Genomic DNA, 15,984 nt, shown 5'->3' with positions numbered 1-15,984 from the left:
TAATTCTGAAAATGACTAATAATAGAACAGGAGTAGAGGAAAATTCTCTCAGACTTTTGACATCTGTTAACCAGTAAAATGTACTTCTTAGATTAGATTGAAAATGGCCAACTTTCTTATATTCACAGTATGTTAGCACCAAGAGAAATCTTAGAAAGCACATAGTCCACACCTTCCTTTTGCACAGTAAGAAGCAAAAGGAATGTTCGATTTTTATTTCCCATTGGTGGGAAATGAATATGTGAAAATAATGTGAATTTTTGTATTCAGTCAGATGTTTCTTTAAGCAGGCCAGGTGTCTGGTTCTGGGTGACTGTGATAGAAAGAGCTGCATTATATTTGGATCTAACGTCTTTGGTAAGAAACGTGTGTTTGGATCAGTGTTGAAGAGTCTTAGACATCAGGGCAGTTGGTGGCTTTTTCTTTGCAACGAGGACAAGCCATCTGTGGAATGTGTTCTTGCCTTTGACAGGACTAAAACCACGTGACATGGATTTTTTGTTTGTTTGTTTGTTTTGTTTTGTTTTGTTTTGAGACAGGGTTTTTCTGTAGCTTTTGGAGCCTGTCCTGGAACTAGCTCTTGTAGACCAGGCTGGCCTCAAACTCACAGAGATCCGCCTGTCTCTGCCTCCCGAGTGCTGGGATTAAAGGCGTGTACCACCACCACCTGGCAGACACGTATATTTTAATCTGCAAACATTTGAAGTGCCTAGATGTGTACTTTTAAATTTATAAGTTCATAGTAGTTTATACATTTTCTGCTGGTATTAATTGATAGTTTTTTTTTCTTATGAAAAATCACTAGATTCTATTCTTATCTCTGAAATTACACTTGGATCATCTGATTAAAGCATTGGATAATGTCTGAAAGTTACTAAACATGGTGATCGTAGTTCTCTATAATTTGCTATTCTCAACCTCATCTTCAGATTCAGGAATATTGGTTATGGTTCCATATTTTCTGGAATTTAAAAATTTATTACAATAAAAACCAGGATTGGCAAGATGGCTGGCTCAGTGGTATAGACTAGCCACCAAGCCTTAACCCGAGTTCCATCCCCATAGCTTACGTGGTAGGAGGAGAAGACCTGTTCTTGTAGGCAGACTTCTGTGTCCTGGCAGCTGCTCCCAAAGAACCACACAGAGACTTAATAGTCATTTTAAATGCTTAACCAATAGCTTAGACTTGTCTTTTAGCTAAATCTTATAACTTAAGTTCACCCGTTTCTATTCATCTACGTGCTGCCCCGAGGCTCCTTTACCTCATGTATGTACTTCCTACCCTATCCTTGCTCTGCTTCTCATGGCGTCTCCTCTGACTCCTGAGATTCTGCCTAGCCATCGGCCAGCCAGGTTTTATTAATCAAGAAGAGTAATACATGTTTACAGTCCATAAAAGATCATTTCACTGCGCACTCTTGGAAATTCTGGTCTCTGAAAGAAAACAGTTGATGTGTGAGAATGAATTCTTAGATAAGTTGCTAGTTAAGCCTGGTTCTGTATGAATGCTATTTAGGTTGTAACCTTCACTTCTAAGTAGAGGAAAAACTACTTTACTAGAAAGCTTTATCAGGTAAAAAGTATTTAGACCAAACTTTGAAAGAGCTGTTCTAAAGTTAATAAATGTTTAATAAAAATTTATTAGAAATAAAATTTGAAAATTTGTTATTAGAAGTATAAGGACTAATGCTTAATACTCTAGACCATCCAGAGTCAGTTTTCACCTCTCTATTTTTTTTAAAAAAAAAAACAAATATGTAATTCGTTCTTATTTTATTTTGTTAGGAAGGAAGTGAAGGACGGGTATTAGTCCTTGGGGCCACAAATCGCCCTCAAGCGCTAGATGCTGCACTCAGAAGACCTGGACGATTTGATAAAGAGATTGAGATTGGGGTTCCTAATGCCCAGGACCGGCTTGATATTCTCCAGAAGCTGCTTCGAAGGGTGCCACACTTGCTCACTAAAGCTGAGCTTCTGAGGCTGGCAAACAATGCCCATGGATATGTTGGCGCAGACTTGAAGGCTTTGTGTAATGAGGCAGGTGAGAGTGACTGTCTCTGATGAGTCTGTATTGACAGTTTATGTATATACTGATAATTTGGTTGTTTCTAATTAGAAATAGCTTTATCTTGTTTAGTCATAAAATGTATTAAATAAAATGTACATAACTTAGAAAACAATGAAGAAAAACACTTTCTTTTTTTTTGTTTTTTTTTTTTTTTTTTTTTTTTTTTTGAGACAGGGTTTCTCTGCAGCTTTAGAGCCTGTCCTGGAGCTAGCTCTTGTAGACCAGGCTGGTCTCGAACTCACAGAGATCCGCCTGCCTCTGCCTCCCGAGTGCTGGGATTAAAGGCGTGCGCCACCACCGCCCGGCTAAACACTTTTATTTTTACCTCTAGTAGAACATACTCTTGGAATTTTCCTCAACATGTGTGTGCATGCACACATAGCAAGATGTGTAGGTGTTAGAATTGTGACATGTTATTACTTTGTTTTGGAACTCAGGAAGTTACAGTTTATTTACAGAGTAGTCTGGTGTTTGTGTTGGAACCATCATAACAAAACTCAAGAATGTGTGTTAGAGAGACATTTTAACTGCAGATGTGTGAGGGCTGTAGTTAACTCCTCCACGGCCTGCTTAAGAGCATCATCAGGTCATAATGGAGGGTGTGTGTACACACGTACTGTCGTGCATGTGAGGAGGTCAAAAGATGCCTTCGAGTGTCTGCTTATTTTTTCCAGGCTTGATGGCCCTGGAGTTTCTGGTGACTATTCTCCTTTCTCTATGTCATGCTGCTGCAAGTGCTGAGATTCCAAACACGTGCTACTACATCCAGCTATACACGAATTTTAGGATTCAGACTCGGGTCCTCATGCTCTACCCCACTGGGCCATCTTTGCAGCCCCTGTACTTACTTTTGAAGCTCTTCTGGGCAGTAGTTTAGAGTATTTTCAACTGTGGAAAGTATGTTTAAGTCAGGGTAACTTAGAAATAGTTGATTCAACAAATAATTAATTGAAAGAAGTCCATTTTGTTTTTCTGAAGGATCAGGCATGTCTGTAATCTTAGATGTATCCCCAGGTCTCTATATGGCTTGTTTTCACATTCTTTCCTATACTAGACTCTCTTTTTCTACTGTGGCATTATATCAATTAGTTTAACATCCACCGCATATTTTCATATTATACTTTTTAAAAGGTTTAATTCTGTGGTAATAGAAGAAATTTGTTTTTAAATGAGAAATTTCATTATTTTGAGCTTTAATTTTGAATGGCAGGCAACTTTTGTGTAACCAATTTATATTTATATAATTTATTATGCTTTGAAGGTTTCTTTAATCCTTTAACCCCTTTCAAAAAAGGATTTATTTTATATTTAGTTTTGTGTATGTGTGTTTTTGCATATGTGCATGAGTACTGGTACCCTCAGAGGCCAGAAGAGGGCATGTGATCCTTGGGCCTAAGTTACAGGTAGTTGTGAGCCAACTGATGGGTATGTTGGGAACAAAACTGTGGTCCTCTGTAGCAGATGCTCAAATGCTGAGCCATCACTCCAGCCCCTTGTTTTATTCTTTTTACCTGCCCCATGTAAGTATGGGAAAAGAAGGAAATACAGGAAAATAAATTGAGATGAGATAGATGAGAATGCTTGAATGTTTTTCTTTTGATGGAAAAAAAATTTTCATTTTCTCAAAGTTGCCATAATTTCCAAATTGGAGGACTACTGAGTGGGGGAGCTGGTAAATAGAAACATTCTTTAGTATAATAGGGCATAAGGAAGGCCATTTTTTTCTTTCTATGCTGCTTGTAGTTTCATAAGGCGTGATGGGTCTTGATGTAGAAATAAATTTCCTGTGATCCATGAAACAGATGTTTCAGTGGATAATTTTGCTTCTTTTGTCTCTTCAGTAGTGACTAAGAGTCTGGATTCCTGTGTTGATCTGTAGACTTGCCTGTGATGCCCAGACAGGGATTTAGTCTTCAGTCATTTAGCAGATATTCTGACTTGATACTATATTCGGCTGTACTAAGGGAGGCTTCATGATTCTTGCTTTCCAGAAAGAATCTAACAAAGGAGAGAGATGTATAAAGAACTGTTAGTTCAGTAATGAAGTAGTCATAGATGTGGTTATATAGAAAAGGTAGCTTCCGTGAACCCTAAAGAGAAAAGAGGAGTTTCAAATGAATTGAGAAAGAGAAAATGTCTCTTCAGCCCTCTGAGAAAAGCATGTGGCAGTTCCTCTAGAAGTCAAGTAATAAAAGCACATTTTTCAGGATAGTATGGCTTTACAGTTTAATAATAGAATCTGTATAAAGTTAAAAAAAAAGGAAAAAAATATATACAAGTATTTTCTGATCTGTCTTTCCCAGGACCTGATCTGTTTTACTCTAGGCTACTACTTTCTCAACTGTGAGAAGATAGATTGATTTTAGAAAGATTGGTGGTAGAATTACACTGTCCAGTCTGTTAAATTAATGTTACAGCATTGGCGTCATTTTTATCTTCATATAGCCTAATAAACAAACGTTTAAGAACAGGGTGCAAGAATGTTTCTACAAGGAATTTTCTTAGAGGCAGGATATGTAAATAACTTTTTAATTTTTAAAAAAATACTTAATTTTATATGTATGGGTGTTTTGCTTGCATGCTTGTTTGTATCACATGTGTCTGGTACCTGTGGAGAGGCCTGAAAAGGATGTCAGATCCCCTGGGACTGGAGTTAGAAATAGTTGTGAGCTGCCATGTGTCTGCTGGGAATCAAACCCCTGTCTTCTGGAAAAGCAGCCAGTGTTCTGCTGTTGAGAACTTCCCTCCAGCCTGTGAATAGGTTTTGAGGAAGGGTTGGGTAGATTTGCATTTAAAATCCCACTTGTGATCTTAGTCAAGTTTAAGCCTTATTCTTCTCCATTTGTGAATTGAGTAGCTTAGAGGAGATGACATTGAGGTGCTGTTGCAACCATGACATTGGTTAGATAAAGGAAAGGGAGAAGATAACAGCAATATTTCAGTTACTTATTAAGCCTGCTGTGGTCTCATACAGAATATGGATTTCCAGGCTGTCCCAGTCTGTAGCACTGAGGCTGCATCTTTTGTGAAGTACACTTATGGCTGTAACTTCTGGTCTAGTTCTTCTCTGTTTCTGTCACTTCAGTTGAAATATGAAATACGAAAATATGAAAATTGGAAATATTGCAGTAGTATATACCTAACAACTGGTTCTTTTTTTGATGTCCTACCAGTTATATTTAATGTTGATAGTTGGGAGTCAAACTTATTTCAGATGTTAATTTTTGAAATAGTGTGATGTGCTGTGCACAACTTGTCCAAGACTTGTGTTTTATAGCTCACCCTTGTAAGCAAAGAGCAGCTTTTCGAAGTATTTTATCTCAGATGGATATTCTGCTTACAACCCAGACTGTCTTATCTTGACACTTTTCTGATGGCCTTTCTGACTAACCAGCTGCATAGCTTTTTATTCCCTTATTTTATAATGTTCTAAGGTAACAACAGAGACTAGCAGAGTGGTCTCTTTTGGAAAACATAAAATATTAATTATGTAAACTATGCTTAGCAGCAGTGTTTTCCATATATAGAGATTCATAAATTTACCTTTTAAGACTGCCTGATTATATAATGAAATAGAATGTGATTTCTTCAAGGAGTGGGCTGTTGGTTTTTTTTTAATAAAGGAAGAATTTGCTTTATATTGCTGAGAATTTATCTTAGCATTCATGTTAATTACACATTGTTTCAACATATCCATATCAAACTGGGGTCCTTGTAAGATAGCATCACAAAACAGAAGAAATTAAAACTTATTTCCATTAATATTGTTATGGCACTTAAATTGGTTTAATAGCAGTGCTGAATCTGATTTTTATGACTCAAATTCTTAACCTATGGTGTCCAGAGCTGTGAGATGTTCATACTTGCTTTTTTTTTTTTAGCAGAAATTTTTGGAGTATCTGCTTTGTACCTGAAAGAACCTGTTTCTGATATTTTTTCACCAAATTTTGAATTTTACCAACTTTTTCTTCATTTGAACTAAAATATTGAGCTAATAAAAATTCCACATTTTAAAGACCAGGGAAATAACATGGTTGACTAGAAGAAAGCTTGCAGAGCTCTGGGTTAAAATGGTAGTTTTATACTTTATCAGCTAAGAGGTAGGGCAGTCCATTCTGCCTCTTGATTTCTGTTTCTTCAGAAGTTAAATAGGGGAGATAGTCTTAAGATGTCACAATAGTCCTATTGTACGTATCTGTCTTATTTACTGTTAGTGCTATGCTGGAAGAGATAGGCATGCTTTCTTTATTCAGATACACAAGGGCTCAATGTGTTTATTGAATAGATTTTAAGTGTAGTGATATTTTATTTGTATTCGAAGATCAGAGGGCAAAGCAGCCATACTAGATGACCATACAGGCTAGGGAGTGGTGGCTCACACCTTTAATCCCAGTGTTTGGAAGTCACACACCTTTAATCCCAGCACTAGGGAGGTGGAGACAGGAAGGGATATAGCTGAGCAGACAGAGGGGAAGAGATGGGAATTCACTGGAGTGTGGAGTCTGGGGTTTGGAGATGGAGTGTGAGTGCACTGTAGTGATGAAGGAGGGTCATCTGTCTATGTGTTACTCTCATTGGTTAATAAAGAGATTGCCTTGACCTTTGATAGGACAGCAGCTTAGATAGGCAGAGTAGACAGAACAGAATGCTGGGAGGAAGAAGGCAGTGAGGCAGACGCCATAGCTCTCCTCTCCGAGATGGACGCAGGCTAAGATCCTTCCTGGTAAGCCACCCCCTGGTGGTGCTACACAGATTACTAAATATGGGGTAAAGCAAGATATGAGAATTAGCCAATAAGAGGCTGGAACTAATGGGCCAGACAGTGTTTAAATGAATACAGTTTGTATGTTGTTATTTCCGGGGCTAAGCTAGCTGTGCAGGAGCCGGGAGGGAACGCAGCCCGCCGCTCCTTTAACACTGTAGGCAATCTGAGGATCACCCCTTTGGTCTGAGCATTGATAGAGGGAAAGGGTCTCTCTAGTGGTCTACTGCTCTGCTTCTCTGATCTTCAGCTTTAACCCCTATATCTATCTCTGGGTTTTTATTATTCGTGCTACATCTGACACCCAATGTTTGGGGTATGAATTTACCCAAAAGCCATTTGCTTTCTAGTTCTTTTCTAGTTTTTCTGTTCTCCATACCATAAACTTTCTTGAGCGAGCATTTTACCTTTTTTTCATCTTCAGTCTCCCTCAGTACCCTCGTAAAATTATCACTCATTACAGATTATGTATGTGCATCTAACTCTCAAGTCATCTTCTGTCTTGTGTTCCGCCTCCTTTCAGATCTTCTCCCAGTCTCTAAAGTCATGGCTTGGTTTTAGTGCATTCAGGAAAAGAACAGTAGCAAAAGGCATGCAACTATTGTACTTGTTTTAATGACACCCTATCAATACTATTCTTTGATTTTTTTCGTAAATGTTATTTGTAAATCGTTTTATGTTTGCAAAATACCTGTTGTCTAGTATGTAATTTCAGTTTGTCATCTTCCTACTGCCTAACTTAAGCACTTGAGTTGTGCTTTAATCTTTCTTATATTTCAGTCTCTGTCACCATTAATTCCTCTCTCCATTTCATACATACCTGTAAGTACAAAATACTGTAAATGCTATAAAACCCATAGAGTTTGGGGTTAGTAGTATTGTTACTTGGTATTTACGGAATAAGTGATCAATTTTGTGTTATTTTCCTCTTCATAGGTCTGTATGCCTTGCGAAGAGTTCTGAGGAAACAGCCTAATCTCCCTGATAGCAAGGTGGCTGGTATGGTGAAAATTACCCTCAATGATTTCTTACAAGGAATGAATGACATCAGACCTAGTGCTATGAGAGAGGTAGCAATTGATGTCCCAAATGTAAGTAATTTATACTCTATGCCACCCTTACTATTTGAATACTGTTCTTAAGGAAACTGAGACTCCGAGATGGCTGACTTAACTAGGCTAACCTTTTTAAAATAGACAGTTAAAATTAAATGTTCTCTTGAGATAGTTATAAATCCAGGGTGTAACATGAGGGCCTGCTTGTTGGGGGTTTCTGTCCTCCCACCAGGTCCTACAGCTGTTTAGCCCCAAAGAAAATCACACAGAGGTCTCCATGAGTTATAAACTGATTGGCTTTAAAACCATTAGCTCAGGCTTCTTATTAACTCTTATAACATATTAACCCATTATTCTAGTATATGTTAGTCACATTGCTCGGTACCTTATTTAGCGGGGCAGGTCACATCTTCCTTCTTAGGTGTCTGGACAGGACTGGGGAGGAATGGGCTTTCTCCTTCCCAGAATTCTCCTGTTCTCTTTGACCTGCCTCTACTTTCCTGTCTGGTTGTCCTGCCTATACTTCCTGCCTGGCTACAGACCAATCAGCGTTTATTTAAAACATAATTGACAGAATACAGAATTGTCCCACATAACCAGGGAAGTTCTTTGATAACTCGGAGAGGCCCTGTGTTGTATATCCTTTGCCTAGTTTTCTTCCATGATAGCATCCTGCAAAACCAGATGGGGTATGCACATTGCTAAACTCTGCTACTCTGACTTGAACTTCCTCACTGTCAATTGGACTCTGAGTATTTGGTGTATTTAGTCATATGGGGTTTTGTCAGATGGAAACACTTGTGTTTATCATCATATTCAAATGATCACAGAGTTACCACAGTGTCCTCATCCCACTTAACTTTAAAAAGGATATATAAATGGAATTATATGAGACACAACCTTTTAGAATTAGCTTTTTCACTTAACATAATTCCCTGGAAATTTTTATAAATCAGTAGTTCTCCATCTTTGACCCTTGGGGGTTCAAAAGACCTTTTCACAGGGGTCGCATATCATATACCCTGTATATCAGATATTTACATGATGGTTCATAACAGCAAAATTATAGTTATGAAGTAGCAATACAATTTTATGGTTGGAGGTCACCACAAGGCATGAGGGACTGTATCGGGTGAGAACCACTACTCTTAAGTAGTTACATTTTCCACTTGTTCTTTTATATTGGAGAAGTTATGTCACAAGGGATGTCCAAACTCAGGTCCTCATGCTTGTGTCTTACATACTTGATCTATGTAGCCAGTTCCTTGTGCCTTGCCTCAGGTTTTATGGTGTCATTGTTTACAGACCTGTGATGAGGCAGAGTGGTAGGAATGCGTGGTAGAGAACATTTCTTGCCTGTGCAAGCTAGGAATTGAAAGTGAGAAAGGACTACAGTCCATAAAGGCAGATCCTTGTGACGTAAAACCCTCATTAGGCTCTGTCCTGTATTATTTCCACCACTGCCCCAGGTTGCTTAATTGGGAAAGAAGCCTTTACTACATTGGTCTTTGAAGGAAGTTTTAAAATAGAAACTATAGCAATATTGTATAATAAATGCATATATTGATGACATCTTGGTTGCCTCCAGTTGTACTGCTGTGCTTAAAGCTGGTATGGACTGGTATTCTATGAATGTAAGTTTTCCTTTCTCTTGAATACATGACCAAAAGTAAAAAAGAATTTTTTGGGGGGATGTGGTTTCCAGACATGGATTCTGTATAGCTTTGGAGCCTGTCCTGGAACTCTTGGAGACCAGGCTGGCCTCGAACTCACAGAGCCCCACCTGCCTTTGCCTCCCGAGTGCTGGGATTGAAGGTGTGTGCCACCACCATCTGGTCCAAGAGTAAAATTTAATTGCTAGGTTGGGTTGTATATAAAACATTTTGTAGTAAGTTTAGTTTTGTTAGAAAACATCAGTGAGCCTAATCAAACTTGTTCATTATCAACTAATGATCAAATTCTTCAGGGCTTATTGTGCATAGTTTCACAGGAAAAGAAAGTACCGATTATATGCGGCTTTTGTTAATGTCCCTCATAATCCAGTGGTGCCTGATGTTCAAAAAAGAAGAAAAACGTGATCTGGATGATTAGTAATAATAATTATTACTAGACTAGACATGGGCTTATTGCTGCCATGTTGTTTGTTTTCTATATTATGGTTCTTTTGTTTTTTTGTTGTTCTTTGTATTATGAGGATTTTTTTTTGATTCCTTACTCTTGATATCTGTGTCTATTACAGGTTTCTTTTTTTGTGATTATGCTTACCTTTGGTTTCTAATAGCTCAAAGATTATTTTAAACAGGTAAATGAAGCTGCATACAAACTACAACTTTGCATCTTTAGTAATACTGATATTTTACTTCACATTATTTATATAGTGTTTGTCTTTACAAGTTACTATAGTTACTACTAATAACATTTGTCCTTTAGGTTTATAGTAGAGTTAAGATGATGTATATGCCACTATTAATAGTTTACGCTATCTGGATTTTAGTATGTTGTTACCGTAATAGGGACTATATATCTTATTGTTAGCATCCTTTCATTTCAAATTGGAAAAATGCTGATTGCCATTTTCTACAAGGCAAATTGAGTTATTTTTGCTTATCTGGTAAAACCTTTCATTTCTGAAGGTTCTTTATATATAGTCTACATATATATATATATATATATATATATATATAAAACATATATATATATATATATTGTTGGTGGACTATTATTTAAAATACATCTAGTTCTGGGGATCTGGTTTATAGTGGAGCATTTATCTGCTATGTCCAAGGTCTTGTTTTCATCCCAAGTTCCACAAAGACAGAATTTACCTCAGCCTCCTAGTCTGCAGTCTTTCTGCTGAGTACCCTCATTGGGGGTGAAGGGCCCAGTGTGCATGATGGTCTGTTTTTCTCTTGCTGCGTGCGTCAGCATCCCTTGATAATTGAAAATATGGCGAAGCATGTTGGTGAATGGTGAAGTCTCTGGTTCTCGGTCACCCAAGCAGTTTGGATATGGGTTCCATCAGATGGAGTGGGCCTTAAATCAAATCAGACATTGGTTATTCCTATAAGTTCTGTGCTACCATTGCCCTAGTTTATTTTACAAGCAGAACAGATTGTAGGTTTTTGTGGCTGGGTTTACGTTGTTTCTTGTTTACATTTCCCTTTTGGTTGTGTGCACAGTACTTTGTCATACCAAAGTTAATAATGTAGGGGTGAAGGCTCCATGTAGACACCAGCTGGACTTTTTCATGTGCAGTTAGTTGTGTGGGTGTTGTCCTAGAAATGGTGTCCTGCTGTCAGTTTGTGGAGTGCAGCCCATTGTCTTAACAACAGCCTTGGTTGTTTGGGGATTTCCATGTGACCTTTTTGGTTAACAACTCAGTTGAATGCAACCCAGTCTCACTACTGGATTCTTTTTTGGTAATAGAGATGGCTAGTCGAGACTCTGTATCTCCATTATTAGGAAACCTCATTAGAATTACCTTCGTGTATTTTAGGAAGTTTCCACTGCACTTGGTTTCCATATCAACCCTCAAATGCCCCTCAATTCCAGCTGTTTCTTCCTGCATTCTTTCTTTCTACCCTATCTTCCTTCCACTTTCCCATATGATCTTCCTGTTCCCTTCCCACTTGCCCCTGTCCTCCTGAAAAGTCTATTCTCTTTCTCTCTCCCAGGGATATCCGTGTGTCCACCCTAGACCTTCCTCTATATACCTAACCTCTCAGAGTGTACGGATTGTAGCTTGGCTATTAGTCACTGTGTTCTTCAGCTTTAAAATTTCTGTTCAGTTCTTTTCTTAGAGTGTCTCTCTTGAATTCCCTTACTTATATATTGCTTTCCTGATTTTATGCAATTGTTTATATATGGTCTCCTATAATTATAATTCACTGATCTTTTTAGCATGACTATTTCGAGGTTTTTGTTGATGAGTTTGAAGTATCCCAGTATTATTATTATTATTATTATTAAAGTTTTGTTTAGTGTGCATGTGTTTGTGTACAAGCACATTTATCCTTGAGCCATCTTGCGGTTCTTGATATCCAATTCTTTCAGATATAGTACAAGATATAGGCCCTGTACATCAGTGGTTTTAGGCTAACTGTAAAGCACTAATACCTCAATAAGCCCAAATCAACTTGAGAGACATGGCTGTATAATTAATGTCACTTAGGAAGTAAACATTGCTGAGTCCTGTTTAATTTGTGCCTTTGGTGGTATTTTTCTAATTATTTGTGATTATTGTGACCTTTTGCTGTTATGCGTGTAGGTGAGGAAGTAGAAATCTCTTGATTTTTATAGATTATAGATTTTTATAGATTTTGAAGATTAACTTCTTTAAAAAACATTTTTACCAGTTGGACCTTTTAGGAGATCTCAGGTTCTACATACTAGTTTGCTGTTCAAGTCTCATATGGTCTGGCCTGGTTCCTGGATCAGCAGATGAGTAGATCTAACATCTTGTTCTGTGAGTTCTGGCCTAGAAACTGGGTCTGTGGGACTTGGACTTGATGATGGGCTAATAGGACTGGAGCCTGAATCCACAGAGACAGGCTTGGAGCCCAAACCCTAAAGACTGACCAGTGCTAGTGTAGTCTAGAGAAAACTATAGGAAAAGACTTCAAGCTTCAGGCCTGCCTGGGTCTGTGAGAGCTGTTCGAAGTTTGGGGTTGTGATCATAAACCCAGTATCTCAGTGCCTTTAGGCTAAATATAAAGCTCCATCGCTTCAGTAAGCCCACGTCAACTTGAGAGAGATGGTCATCAAATTAATGTCACTTAGGAAGTAAACATTGTTGAGTTCTGTCTTACAAGTAACACAAACCACTTATATAAACCATCAGAAGTCTGTTTCACTAATTAGATATTCAGAATGTACTGCTGTGTTTTCTTCTGGCTCCTTTTCAGGTGAGCTACCTCTGGGTGTGACTTTTCAGGTGACCTACCTCTGGGTGTGACTTCTCAGTTGTGTTTCATCAGATGAACTCATTAGCAGCTCTTTTTCCTGCTGTAAAGTTTAACTGACTGTAATTATGTTTTATTCTTCATATGCCCTCAGGATAATTGTGAAGAATCTTGAGTTTCTATATTTTTAGCTGCCATGAACCTTGCTTTCTTTCTCCTTCCTTCCTTCTCCCTTCCTTCCTTCTTCCTTTCTTTCCTTTTTCTTTCAACAGACTCCATGACATGTTGCTAAGTAAGATTTACTTTTTTTGGAATAGATGATACACCCTGTAGAAACTAGTACGTCCATGTTGATTCTTAGCAGACCTTTTTAATTTTGTTTTGACTTTGCTTATTGTTGTCTAGACAGAAAAGTGTCTTCTATCACTCCCAAGACTCTAGTCTTCCTGGCAGTTTGTCTCAACGTTTTTATGGTTTTGAGTAATAAAATTGAACAGGAAAGCACATTTGGGAAATAGATTAATTTTAACCAGGAAATATGCACTGCCAAAAACAAGAATGTAATTTCAGTCTTATGAAATATTTTAGGGTTTTAACACTTCATTCTGCTTTTTTATTCCTTTTTAGGTGAAATGAGAGACAGTACAAAAGTTAGTGGGAAGATTGTTACTGTTGCTTGCAACCCCAATTACTGTGCTAAAATCAGATAGCTTTACTTTCACATTATAGTGGGAAACTTAATTTTCAGTACCTGATCCCTTATATTTGTACAAGTGTTGAAGTACAGGTGGCATATACTACACCTACCTGTATATGTATTTACAGTACTCTGTACACTCTTAGTGATTGTTGCTAAGAGAGTGTGTTGTGTGTGTATTATAAGAACAGGAGAGAGATCTAAAGAAGCCTCCTGGCATCACAGTGAACTTACAACACAGGCTCTTATTGGGGAAGCATCATTGACTATCTATGGAATGGAAAGCTCTGCCTGTGGGGTTGTGGAGCTTTCCTTCTTTACCGTATCCATTGGTATGGAAGAACACACTTTCTCATTACATTTTCTTGCTTTATCTCTACTGAAGAAACATCTAGAGATTTGGTTTGTTTCTTTGTTTTTTGATTTTTTCTGGAATTTAAAAGTTAGGTTTACATTTTTTGACAGATTTTTGTATTTTAATGTTGCAAAGTTAATGTTGGCCCCTGAAGAGCTTTAGAACAGGTACTAACCCACTGCCTGTCTTTTGCATTTATGTGGCACTTATTATTGCAGCATGACAAAGTGTGAAGTACTTTTGTCATGTTCTGTAAAATACCACCTTTAAGAGCATTTTTGTGCCTGACATTGTGAAACTTGGCTCCTGATTAGAGATCAGCAGTCACTCCGGAGCTGCCACAGTCCCTCAGTAACCCCAAGGCTCTGTTAGTTTTCCTTTCCCCTTTGGAACTTGTCCTTCAAATTTTTTTTTAATTTGTTTTATGTTTTTAATTATTATTGAGTTTTAATTATTATTGAGTTTTTAATTATTATTGATTATTGAGTTCTTGGGCTTATGTGACTGTGTAACTAAAATGTTCCGCTAGAGTGCTTATTTAGGAAGAAAGATGTTGCATTTTCCTTGTGAAGTTTTCTCTCACTTATCTGCTTGTTTTCCCACAACTGTTTCTTTACTCTCAGCTGTATTAGCATTTAAATATATTTTAAAGCCGTATTGACCAGGATAGGAGCAAAAGAAGAAATGGCCCAGCCATAGAGCATATACTTACTAAGATAGACCTAGAAAGCTTAACACAGTATTTATTGAAAGATGAAATATTGAAAGCTAATATTTTCTGAAGTTAAGGTGGTAATCATCCAGTTTCAGTACTTTATGATTTCATGGTGGCATTAATCCTTCAAGCACAACCAGCTCTTCCCACAACTTCCTTCTGTACCTTAGAACTTTTGCTCCTGCAAAAGTAAACTGTGAAAACTTATGTTAAGATGTTTTTATTTTTAATTTTTTTTTTTAGTATATAGAAAGGTTAATCAATTCTTTGACTTTGAAGTGCTAAAATCAAAAGACATTCCTTAGTTTAAGGATTGTAGTGATTATAACAAACACACAACACACAAAAAAGCCCCAAAGATGTAGAATAATTAGAATAGTTAAATATTACTCATGAAATTACAAATGCAGTGACTTTATCTTTTGCCACTGATCCGTCAAAACGTAGTGATTGTCTCTTAGACATCTGAATATAGGGATACTTAGTAAATACTCCAGTATATGTAATTAATTTGATATATGCTATCCTAAAATCTCAAAATAAATCTGAGGTGCTATTTTTATCTTCTAAATTAGAAAGAAATTTAAAGAGATGGAATAAAAGATCCAAAGTTACTTTAAATAGTGTCTTCAAGATTTAAGCTCTTTTAACTATTCTGAATTTTAGAAAATAGTGTGTTTAAAAGGCATGAAACTAAAATGAAACAAAAGACAAAATTGTGAATGTGTATTACACCCCAGTGCTGGTAATGACTACTTTTAAGACAGAAATACAGATAGTTTTTAGATTCTTCCATAATTTCTTATAGCTTATTCTTCTGCCAGCTTATCTTTATAGTCTAGCAAGAAAGTGGACATGATTATTTTAACATTCTCATCTCTTTCCATAAAAGTCTTGTACAGCTAGTTTTCAACTGTATATTTTCTCTTAGTTCTCACAATTGCAAAAAAAATGTAAGCTGGTTACAAGAGTTAAAATATATCTTATTTATTTAGACTGAGACTATCTTTTCTTTGCAGAGTATAGATTTCTAAAGATATTGTGCTCTTGTGACCCTTAGGACATATAAAAAATAATTCTTAAAAATTGAATTTATCTCTCTTGTAAGTTTCAGTCATAATACAAGTTAGGAAGAATATAAAGGTATCGTAGGTATAATAATTAGGGGTAGGATCAGGGTAATTTTATGTTTTAATTGATAGGTTTGGGTTATAGAATAAACCTATATTCACTGTATTATTTACTGTGAAAATCTGATTTAATCATATGTGTGTCCAATTATGCATAGGCATCAGAAGATAAATGGGATTTTTTTTTTATAAGTTAACTTAAAGGACACAGTTTGCCCTTCTGCCTAGAATATATCCAAAACCAGTTAAGACTTATCTGCACATTGTTCCTAGTTCCAAGATATGCTGCAATAAAAGGGAG

At 37.0% G+C, this 15,984-nt stretch overlaps 1 protein-coding gene across 1 annotated transcript in view; it reads left to right on the top strand.

Moving 5' to 3' along the window:
* The window catches only part of Spata5 (spermatogenesis associated 5), a 167,845-nt gene that overhangs the window by 18,505 nt on the left and 133,356 nt on the right, over positions 1 to 15,984 (top strand). The window contains 2 exon segments of the mRNA XM_042055936.1: positions 1,786 to 2,041; positions 7,767 to 7,921. Coding sequence (XP_041911870.1) covers positions 1,786 to 2,041; positions 7,767 to 7,921 — 411 coding nt within the window.

Source organism: Arvicola amphibius, chromosome 11 (assembly GCF_903992535.2).
Source record: "Arvicola amphibius chromosome 11, mArvAmp1.2, whole genome shotgun sequence".
NCBI classification, from domain to species: Eukaryota; Metazoa; Chordata; class Mammalia; order Rodentia; family Cricetidae; genus Arvicola; species Arvicola amphibius.
Note: the sequence above shows the minus strand (reverse complement) of the source record. Positions and strands in the feature narration are given on the sequence as shown.